The sequence below is a fragment of the Aphelocoma coerulescens genome, chromosome 12 (assembly GCF_041296385.1).
Source record: "Aphelocoma coerulescens isolate FSJ_1873_10779 chromosome 12, UR_Acoe_1.0, whole genome shotgun sequence".
Taxonomy (NCBI): Eukaryota; Metazoa; Chordata; class Aves; order Passeriformes; family Corvidae; genus Aphelocoma; species Aphelocoma coerulescens.
In genome coordinates, this window is record NC_091026.1 from 20,874,351 (window position 1) to 20,885,602 (window position 11,252).

General features: G+C 49.1%; 1 protein-coding gene across 2 annotated transcripts in view; it reads left to right on the top strand.

The window, feature by feature from the left end:
- GRM7 (glutamate metabotropic receptor 7) overlaps nt 1–10,584 on the top strand; it is a 209,114-nt gene extending 198,530 nt beyond the window's left edge. For both annotated transcript variants that reach the window (XM_069027635.1, XM_069027636.1), the window contains one exon: nt 9,456–10,584. In XM_069027635.1, the coding sequence (XP_068883736.1) occupies nt 9,456–9,505 (50 nt within the window). In that variant the 3' untranslated portion in view covers nt 9,506–10,584. The remainder of the gene's footprint in view (nt 1–9,455) is intronic.
- The last annotated feature ends 668 nt before the right edge of the window (nt 10,585–11,252 follow it).

The window sequence follows — 11,252 nt, forward strand, 5'->3', positions numbered from 1 at the left end:
GACACATAAGAGGCAAGAAAGGCAGCCCAGTGCTGGGATCTGAGGTTTGGCTGAGTTTCCCCTCAGTAACCCAGAGCTCTGGCTCTCACCTGGGAGCAGTCTGGCACTGCATCCAGTGAGGTGCCTGTTCTTGCTGTTCAGGGGAAAAAGAAATAAAAAAGATAAGAGTTGCCATAGTCACACCACTTGTCACGATGCTTATCATGTCCCTGGGATAAAGAGCCCTGCAATAAATCTGGGGTCTTATTAATATCAGCTGTTAAACATTTCCAGGCTATTTGAAATCAAGACTTTCTGCTAAAAAATTAAATGTTGATTGCGGCAAAATTGGGCTGTTTAACAGCGCAGCTCAGAGTGTAATTTTGTCAGACACTGTGTAACAGAGTTGTACACCAGGAATACATTTTCCAGTGAATTGAGTCTCTTTGCACCTCATGAACATGCTTGATTTTCCTGTTAAGATGTTTGTTCCTTGCAAGTCTTTGCCAAGGATTTGGAGCAAGCCAGCTGGCAGGAAGGGAGAGGAGTTCCTGGGTGTGAGTAAGAAAATACTGCTTGTGTGATTGCTGTGTAACCATGGAAAGGCTGGGAGAATTGGGAGTGCTGAAGAGAAGCTTCAGGGTGACATAACTGTGGCCTCCTGGTGCCTGAAGGGGCTGACAAGAAAGGTGGAGAGAGAATATTTCCAGGGGCTGGAGGGACAGGACAAGGGGAATGGGGAATAGCTTCCTAATAGGTTAGGTGGGATATTGATAAGGAATTCTTCCCCGTGAGGCCTGCAACACCTCCCAGGAAGGCAGGAGAAATAAAGGCTGGAGAGATGTGCTGGAACAGGTCACAGCAGGGCTGGGAGGGCAGGGCAGCCATGGAGCCCCGGCCGGGCCCAGGGACTGGGGACAAGGCACTGGGGACATTCTGGAACCAGTTCAGCAACGCAGTCAGGAGGCAGAGGTGAATTGTTTTCCAACAGCTCTGACTCCAGGCCTCCTTGGGGATGTTGAAGCCATCACTCAGGTCATAATTTTAATTATGTTTCATGCAAACTGTTTTCACACTTGGCTCTAACAGCTCTCTGCAGAGCCTGGCTTTCCAGGTAAGATAACCAAAGTGCTGTTAATTACTTTGTTTTAAGCAGGTGAAAATAATTTGCCCCCATTTGTTATCTTTCCAGTCCATGGCATTCACACAGAAGCAGTAGAAATGGAGTTGGAATTAGCAGGTTTTCTGTACCGCCGGCTCCAATTAAGGAATATGAGTTGGGTTTGTTTCTTCCCTGCCATAATCTCATAAACATTTGGAAACACATTTCCTAAGATCCTGTGCACTTCTCCAGCTCCACGTGAAGCTGGTGCAGGCGACGCTCTGGGGATGGATGGGTGTGAGGGTTGTACAGTGACTCCCTTGTCCCCTGGGAACTGTTTCCATCCTCACGTCCTCCTCCACTCAGAGCAGGACTTCTGTCCCCCACTCGCTGACCATGTCCCACTGCCAGAGCACAAACACAGCTCTGCCTGTGCCCCTCTGCAGTCCTTCACTGCTGGAGGTGTTGATAAGCCTTCCTGCTGAGCATCCTCTGATCCTGGTGGGGCAGATACTCTCAAGCTTCACCTGATGCAGAAGTTTTTATCTGCAAAGCAGACAAGGAGGAGATGGAGATAGGAAAAGGATGCAGCCAAACGTGCTTGAGATTGATGTTCTTCAGCAGTGCCATACTTTTAGCCTTTAGCTTTTATATGGAAGGGTACAACTAATCCTTCCCTATTACAGTCTTATTTCCTGACTCAAAATCTCAATCCCACAGTTCTCTTTCTGGCAAAACCCTGATGATCTTTCAGGCTGCAAACAGCCTGGCTCTGTTCTGTGACTGAAAGTCCCATTTATTTTGGTGGTTCAGCTGGGGAGGTTCATCTCTGGATTGGTCTTTGGAGGTCCCACTCCAATAACTCCTCAAAGCCGAGGGGTGGCTGGTGGAGCTGATCCCTCAGCCCAGCCCTGGGGAGCTGGGAGCAGAGTCTGTCACCAGAGGCACTTTGGATCATCTCTGCAGCTTATCAGGAGGAGCTTATTGAGGCTGACAGAGGTATCAGCGAGAGCAGCTCGGAGGCAGGAGATAAATGATGTGCAGTGTTTGTGTGCACAGAGCTGTCACTGGCCTCTGGAAATGGAGCACATGGGCTGAGTGCCACCTCTCGCCAGGGAGCACTCTCATAGCCCAGCTTTTAGGGATATCCCAGCATGTCCCCCATCCCTGGTTACAGCTCGTGGCAATTCATACAGGTACACGTCTATGTTTCGAAGGAGCAGATTGCCTCCAGTACTGGCTTTTGCCCTTGCCACGGGGATGTCTCCTGCTAGAGGCCATTGGAGTTTGCTAACATTCCTCAGGGATGTGTTTTGCCCGGGAAGGGCAGCTGCCCCCAGGGTCTGAGCTTACTGCCCAGTGCTGGAAAACCATGACAAACCCAAAGTGCTCCCTGTATCCACGAGGGAAATTGTTATAGAAGCATCATAAGAAGTCATTAACTTTCTGTTTTATGGTTTTCTGTAAATTTTCAGGGCTGGCAGAGCTGAAATCCCGAGGTGCTTTGCCCTTGTCTCGAGCAGGAGTTCAGTGGGATTTCAGTGGGTTGCAATCCCTCTCCAGGCTGGAGAGCTGGAGTTAACTGGCAGTTCACCATTGCTCTCTCCTGAAAATAGGAAGTGCATGTTTTGTGCTGTGTTCCATAGGATTTTTTCTTACTTGTCTTTGTAGACAGCTTAAATTTGCTGTCCATGGAGCAGTGTTAGGGAAGTATAATGGTTACCCTGTGCCATGAGAAAAAGCTTTCCAGCACAGCAGCTCTCTCTGTTCCCCCTGCCAGAGCTCTGTGTGTGAGCCCATGTCCATTATTTATCTGTACACAAGAGGAAAACATGCCCAGCTTCCCAACAGTCCATTCCTTCTTCTTCCCTCTTTCCAAAGAGGTGCCCCATGCACAGGGACTGCACAGAATAACCTTGACATCATTCTGTGGCTTCTGGGGTGACGGAGATGATGATTACATCCTTTCTGGGATTCACTGGGGGAAAGGCTGCTTCACCAGAATGAATGGGAATTAATCTACTGGAAACAAAGTCAGAGTTGTCTGGCTCTGTGCTGCAGTGCAGGCGTGTGTCTGATAGAATTGCTGTCCCTGTGTTGTCTCAGCTCGGGGTTCCTTCTCTGGAGAGAGAAGTTCACCAGCAGCTTGGGCTCAGTCCAACACATTTGCAGGACACCAAACCAAACACTTACTCTATGTACTCAAACCCTCCCACGCTGTCTTAAGCTCTAAGAGGGTCAGATCATTGCCACTTTGACCTGAATTGATGCTATTATTATGCCATTATCTTATCCAAGAACTGCTTTTATTACTCTTCCTCTCGGATACATTCCCAGTTCTCACAGAAAGAGCATCAAAACCAAACCTGAGGAATTAAAAACACACACCCCGATAGCTGCTACTGCTTGAAAGCTTTTAAAGCTAAAACAGACTTTTGAAAGAAAAATTGGCTTCAAACCCCCACATGCCCTGGGGAACTGCTGAGGTCGGACTCTTCCTTCCCATTAAATCCTTCTGGGAACTTCAAAGCAGTGCTCATTAAAGGAACCCGGGGTATTGAATATTTGTAATTGTTCCTTGGCCCGGTGCTGCTCTGTGCCGGGTTCTGGCAGTCCCCTGAGTTCAGGGCTCACTTCGAGGGTGCTGCCACTCACTTGCTGTGCTCTGCAGGCTGGGTGTGCCCAGGGGCCGTGTGACAGGCAGGGGAAACAGCCGTGTCTAAAAGGGATAATAATAGCAAGGGAGCTCTGAAGGTAAAATGGAGCCCCGGATAGAATATGAGGAATTTAGGAGTGGAAGCTGTGTGAAGTGACAGAGAGGAGAGGGCTCTTTGGATGGAAATACACCTGCAGCATCTGCCCAGCCCTGCTCTGAGCACAGTATTTGCATGCATATGCATAAACATCATTATTCTAATGAGCTGAAGTAACAGTTTCATTATTTAATTGCATTCTGAGCTCCCTGAGGTGAGCCAGGCGTGTCCAGGCTATCCAGGGTGTACAGAGCAGGATGCTCTGGCTCTCTGTTCTGGTGCTCTCCTGACATTCATCACTCACTGGTGAGCTCTGGGTGCTGGTGTCACCTCCTGGGCCCCTCTGGAGCAGGAGCTCACAGATGTTACCAGTGCTCTGCAGATGGGGAGCAGAGGCACCGGAGTGGTGTTGGGGTGGGACTGGACAGCCTGGCTGGACATCTCCTCCTGGCACCCTGCTCACATCAGCTGAGCTGAGTCGACAGAAAACCTGGTCTTGTCCCCTCAAATCAGTGTCTGGGCACATGTGGGGGAGGCTGCTTTGGTTTCATCTTTTGCAGCATTTGACATTTTTGTGGCAGCTCAGTGGATTTCCAACAGCAAGCGCTGTGTTGTGTGTATTTATTATGTGCATTATGTGTATTATGTGCCTATGCCAGGTCAAAATGTGCCCACATGGGCCCACCTGAGGTGTCAGCCACCTTTGGGATTTTCAGTGATTCCTAAGGACAATCCATCCAGTTATCCTGCTGGAGAACCTAAAGGGCCGTGTCCATCAGAAGGGATGTAGAGATGGCCAGAGACAGTTTGTCACAGGACAAGAGGAAACAGCCTTGACTTGCACGAGGGAAGCTTTAGGTTGGATCTTAGAGAAAATTTCTCCGTGGCAAGGGCTGTCCAGCCCTGGCACAGCTGCCCAGGGCAGGGGTGGAGTCCCCATCCCTGGAAGGATTTAAAAGCCGTGTGGATGTGGCACCTGGGGACATGGGGCAGTGGTGGCCTTGGCAGGGCTGGGGGAAGGGGTAGACTCGATGATGTTGGAGGACTTTTCCAAGTTCAGTGATTCTATGATGGTGTCACCTGAGCACTGTGTCACCTGAGCGTGTCCTGTGGCTGGCACATCCAGAGCCTGTCCAGCTCATCACCAGCTGCCACCTGACCAGTTGTGTCCTAGAAAATCTGAAATCAGGAAAGAGCAGAAATGTTTTTAGCACCCTGCCCTTCCCTGGTGCTGTCTGGGATCTGCTGAGGCATCTCCCACACCCAGAATGCCGCTGCTATTCCCAGCTGTCCCCAGTGCCTGGGCTCTGGCTGTGCTGCTGCACCAAGAGTGACAGCTGAAGATGATATAATTTATGAGGAGAGAAGGCTGCAAAGCAATTAGGGAGGAACACACTTTTCCTAATGTTATATTTGTTACTTCATATATTCACATTCTGTTATTAAAAGAGGATGTTCCATTGCTCATCTGCATCAAAGCCACGGGGTCCAGGCTGGAGGCACCCACCAGCGTGGGCAGTGAAGTGGCTTTGTACAATGCAGGCACTGAGAGACCTGATAAGGTGCCAGAACACTGTGGTAGCACAACAGAGAGATGTCAAAATGTGAAAGAACAATCCATTTACATTTAGATACCAAATTTAAAATTATTTTCTGCAAGCTTCATTCCATTTGTTGGGGTTTGGGCAAGCATGTAGAATCATTTAGGCCTGTTGCTTTCATCTCACTCTCATCTAAATTCCCCAATTTAAGGGCAGCAGAGCATGGGGATAGCTCTGTCTTTCTGGCAGAGATGGAGGAGAAGCCACAAAGCTCCATTTTGATTTTAGATGGACTAGAAGTAGGATTTAATAATCAGCCTCTGCTCTGCCTGGCACAAATGATAGGGGTTGCTAAGCCAGAATTAAAGAAATGAAAGAGAGGAGCTAAGAATTATCTGCCACAGTGACTGCAGAGGGAATCAGAGCAGGGGTTGCAGGCTCGGAGCCATCCCCATGTCCATCCCTGCTCGGAGCTGGGAATGCTGAGATGATGTTTCATACATTTGATAGCTTGAGATGCCTGGGGGCTGCAATAAAATTCATTTCTTGCACTGTAAATCTTTTCTCTTTAAGCATGGAAGAGGTTACAAATGTGCATAAAATTGAAGTGCAAGTGATTACATCTCGCTCTGAGTCAGTATTGACAGCTCTGCCTTGCTCTGGGGTGCTGTGGGAGCTCCTTTCTTTGTGACCTGTGCTCAAGATAATGAAAACCAGTCAAGTGATGAAACTTATAAATCCAAAGAGGATTTTTGCTTCTGTGTATTTGTTTTTAATGTGTTGTTGGCACAGAGGTGCAGCTGTTTCCCATCCTGTTGCTCACTTCTGGAAGGGGATGGGTTTAGGCTCTCACTGCCCCCCACTGCTGGAAAGGAATGAATTATTGTGCCTGGACTGCACTGGAGACCGTGCAGAGGTCCTGCCTGTGTGAACAGTCTGTATTCCTCAGGTGTCCCTCGTACTCTTTTCCTGTTGGCATTGTCACTCTTCACCACTAATTAGCGGGAAATGAGCAGAAAAGGACGCTTGTCTCTCACTGCGATAGGAAACCTCTTTTTAAGGTGCTTAAGGCTCTTTTGAAAGGTCCCCTTTTTTTCTGAGCAAGTTACACGGTGCAGATGCCTCCGGAGCACCTTTACTTGCAAACAGGCGGGCTGGGGCCGGGATGCTTCCTTCCCACACCGAATTTGGTACCCAAAACCAACTGAGAGCCCGTTCCTCCCTCGGCCCCTTGGCGTGGTCCTTCACCCGGAGCTGAGGAAGGGGCGCAGATGCAGCAGGTCCGTGTCTCCCTGGGCACAGACAATGGCCCGGCACTGCAGATGCTGCTCTTGGCTCGCTGCCAGCACATCTAAATCAGTGGCCAGCTGAGGCTGACATAATTATATGTATAGTAATTAACATGATGTATATTAATTAACATGTATATGTGGTTTGCAAGAGGCCAATCTGTGTTCACTGTCGGGGAGCCGTCACCCTTTAGCAGAACAGCAGCAGAGAGTGTGAGATCTGTATCTGCTTCCCGTGTAAAGAGCAGGGAATGCTCGTGTCTCGTGGATTAAAGCATGGCGAAGCCTGGTAACGCTGATGTTTCATTAGCGTCCCCCATTTTCATGTAAATGAATTTCTTTGAGGAAAATCAAATCCATACCTGGTGCTAATTGCCAATGATAATGATGAGCTGTGACTCAGGAGAGATTCATTATCGAGGTAGACTGTGTCTCTCCTGAACTCTCCAAGACTGGAATGTGTCTGGAAGTTGCACAGAAGCTGGGCTGCAGATGCTGGAGTTAGTGCAGGAGCAGAGTGGGGAAGTGCACCAGCAGCCATCAGGGGACATGATCCCCCCTGGTGTAACTGCCTTTAAACAAGGAAGGTTGTCTTTCCTCTCAGAAAATAACCACAGGGTTTTATTGATCATTTTATCTGAATTATGGATGATGCTTTTGTCAACTACATTATCCTGGTGAGGCAGAGCCTTGCCAAGGATTGTGTCACTGTCTCAGAGCCCATCCAGGTACACCTTATCCCCAGCATTCCTTGGCTCAATCCATACGTCACCAGTGGGTCCTTGTCCTGTTGGAAATGAGAAAGGAGTACTGGGGCTGAACTGGTGAGAAAACTCATCAGCAAAATGACTGGTTTTGCTGAGAGCCCCAGTGGTACCTGGGAGGCACTGGAGGGGTGACATGATCTGAACCCTCGGTGGGAGTATCTAAATCTCTGTCATAGGAATGCTGCTGCTCTTTGAAATTGGAGCATGTAATGGGTAAAGCTGAAGTAAATCACAGAATAATACACGGAATTACTTTGCAACCTGTTCCATGATGACATTTTTTTTTTCCCAGGCTCATTTTACCCTTCTTCAGCGGTTAATAGCATTCCTCAGTTCATTGGATATTTGTAGTGTAGCCTTGAAGGATAATGAGTTTTATCCTGGCAGATGCTGGACACCTTCGTGTCCAAGAGAAGTTAATGGGAACTGAAGATGATCAGCACTTTGTGGGATCAGCCCTTGATTGAACAGACAGCACTGACTCCTGTCTGGGGCATGAGGAAACAGCTGAATGAGGGTTTCAGGATAATGCTGCAAAGGGCTGCAGTTACACACGGGGTCCTTACATGCCCATCTTGGAAATTCCTGGGACTAAAATCCTTTCAGTGACACAGTGAACACCATGGGAAATATTGATACTGGGCTGCACTCTGTGGCTGTACTCTGAACTGGGGAGGGCAGAGCAAGTGCTTCTGAAAAACCAGCAGTGATCTCTGACTGGTGACAGTGCTGGCCAGGGGACACCCCCAGGGGAACACCACAGCCTGGGTGGGGAGCAGAGGGAGCTGTGTGTAGTCTCTGAGGCAAGAGGATGCTCACGGGGCTGGCAGAGATCCAGGGGATGTTCAGGGGCTGGCAGAGATCCGGGGGATGCTTGGGGGACACAGAGCTCTGGGAGGGATGCTCTGGGGGTGGGCAGAGCTCCATGTCCTGTCTGGGTCTGATTCTGCAGAGGGACTGAGAGGAGCCCTGGGATGCCCAAACCCAATGAAGTTTGAAAAGCAGATTTGCAGAACAAATCCAATTGTTGGTCTTGCCTCTCCCTCTGTAGTGTCTCTTAAATCTTCCTGAGAAAGTTTCAAAATGAAACACACCACGTTAAAAACATCATCCAAAGTGTGAGTGGAGTCTGCCCCAGCTTAGCAGGCTGGAAATATTCAGCAAACTGCTTAAGTTATGCCAAATTCTCTCAGAGACTGTGGGATTTAGATTTCAGTGCTTCAGCAAACTGTAAATCCAGGCTCTTATTTTTGGTCTCTGTGGAGCACTGCCCAGGCTCCCCGGGGAATGGGCACGGCCCCGAGGCTGCCAGAGCTCCAGGAGCGTTTGGACAGCGCTGCCAGGGATGCCCAGGGTGGGATTGTTGGGGTGTCTGTGCAGGGCCAGGAGCTGGATCAATGATCCCTGTGGCTCCCTTCTAGCTCAGGATATTCCATGATTCTGTGTCCTGGATCTGTCAGTGTTGCCCAAGTACTGCAGAACATTTTGCTCTGTGTTCAGCTGCAAATATTTTCAGTTTTTCCTGATGGGCGTGTGCAGCGGCGCTCATAAAGTTCTGACTGGTTCGATTTCCTTCTGTTTGCAAACAGATTGGATTTGAAGGTCATAATTAGGAAAGCTGATACCTTCATCCCCATATTGAAAAATTCTCAGAAGTCACAAAACTTGAATAAGAATCACTTTATCCATGAGAAAAGCCAAGTTTAGCCCGGGAGATTTAAGAAGTTGGAGGAAGTGTCACTGTTTTTATAAAAAAAGAAATCTTAATAGGATCTGGTTGTGGTGCCTCAGCAATGCAGTCACCCAGACTGCGGGAGCCTGACAAAATCAATCTGTGCTAATTTTGTTGATAGTCAGAGCTGGAGCTGGAGCTTGGGCTGGCCTGGGAGCCGCCTGCCCGGAGTCCTGCGGGCAGGAGCTCGGGGCCAGGAGCCGCCTGCGTGTCCCCATTCCCGGTGCCTCCGGAGCAGCCCCACGGAAGGGCTCGGCCCGCAGGCTCTGACCTCTGTCCGCTTCTCTTGCAGGCCCTGCTGCAAAAAAGAAGTACGTGAGCTACAACAACCTGGTGATCTAGGCCCAGCCGCCGTGGGGCGCGGGCCGGGCCTGGAGCCCGCCCGCCTCGCTGAGCTCCCCACACGGGGGTCCCTCCCGGGGGGACCGGGGCACGGCGGGGCCGCGGGAGGCGAGAGGAGCCCCGTGCTCCAGGCTGCTCCTGGGATCTCCTCCATCGCTCCCGGCTCCGGACGGCGCCGGCCTGGCCGCGGCCTCGGAGCCGCTCCGGCCTTGGGGCCGCCATGGCCGCGCCACAGGAGCGGCTCCCCGGGCCGGCTGCACTCGGCTGCTCTGGACTCTAAGGGGCTAATTCTGTCTTTCTATGTACTTCCAGACGGCAAGTTTTTGAACTCTCTGTACAGTTTGTGAGGATTTTTGCATATTGCCATCCATGTTGTTCCGAGGTCACTGTTTGTTTTTTGGATGCACGGTTTCATTGAGGCCCTGTGCTCTCGGCACCTCTCAAACCAACCGACAACTGAGGATCTGAGACCTGTGTACATGACTTGTATTATTACTCTTGTATCACTGCAATCCATACACCTTATTTTTTTTAACTAAACAAACAAACAAACAAAAAAGAATTTAAAGACCAAAAACTGTGCTGGCGAAGTTTGTCCCCCCCCCTTCACACCTCCGATGGGCTGCAGAGGAAGCAGGAAGGATTTTTGCTGAGTTTTAGTAGAGGTCTTGATCTTTGGAATGCATGCCAGTAATGTATTTTATGGTACATGTTAATAATTTATGTTTGATATTTGTATTTGTGTTCTATTTTGTTCTTTTCTTTAAGGTATATGACTATTTTGCAATAATTTCAATGATTCTTATGATATTTGGAGGAAAGAATATGGCTTTTACATGTCTTGAGGTTTTTCTTTGTTGATGCCCCACCATGATTGACCAGTGTGATAAGGACTTACAGAAGCATGTATGTTTTATACTGTTTGTAATAAGTAATTTCGTTAATCTTGCTGCTTATGTGCCAATTTAGTGAAACCAATCTTTGCCGCAACCTCCTCCCTCCCTTTCCATTCTCTCAATCCTGTGGTATTATCCAAGAATGTATCAATAAAGGATTTTGGTTAACTTTTTTTTATTTACTCCAATAAATATATTTTTTCAGTTGTTCCCTCCCCCTTCCCCCTTGTGACTTAACATTTATTTCATGGCATCGTCAGACATCCAAAAACCCAGCACAGAGGGGCTTGTGCACAAGGAGCAGATCTGGAGAAAGTCCTAGGGGAGCTGGCAGCTGATTGCAGGGGGGAAAAGCGCTTGAAAGGCACTTTTAAAGATCTGTAACAACCCCAAAAACCAAGTTGGAGTCCCACAGTACCAACCTCCTGTCTGTGTTTGATATCTCCAAAGCTGCTGTCAACTGCTGAGACTTCTGATGCCTTTGAAGGACGTTACGTTCAACAGCACACCAGAAGGTAATTAAGCGAGCAATTAATCAGAGTCAATCTGCCAGGCACGGGCTGGGTGAGCTGGGGCAGGAAAAGGGAGAAGTTTAGGCAAGAGGAAACTCATTCCCTTTGCAGCACAGCACCTTCGGCATAGCAACCTCGGCTCGGCTGCTCTGACGGATCCCCGGGAAGGTATTTAGCCTCCCATTTTCTCCAGACAACTTGATCAATTATACTGATGAGGTTAATCAGCATCAAAAGAAGCTATGACAGCTGCAGCAGGGCCACGGCACATAGAGATGAAGAGCTGCGTGTCACACACAGCCTGCTTGACTCTGCACGGGCGTGGCTGGGGGGATGTTC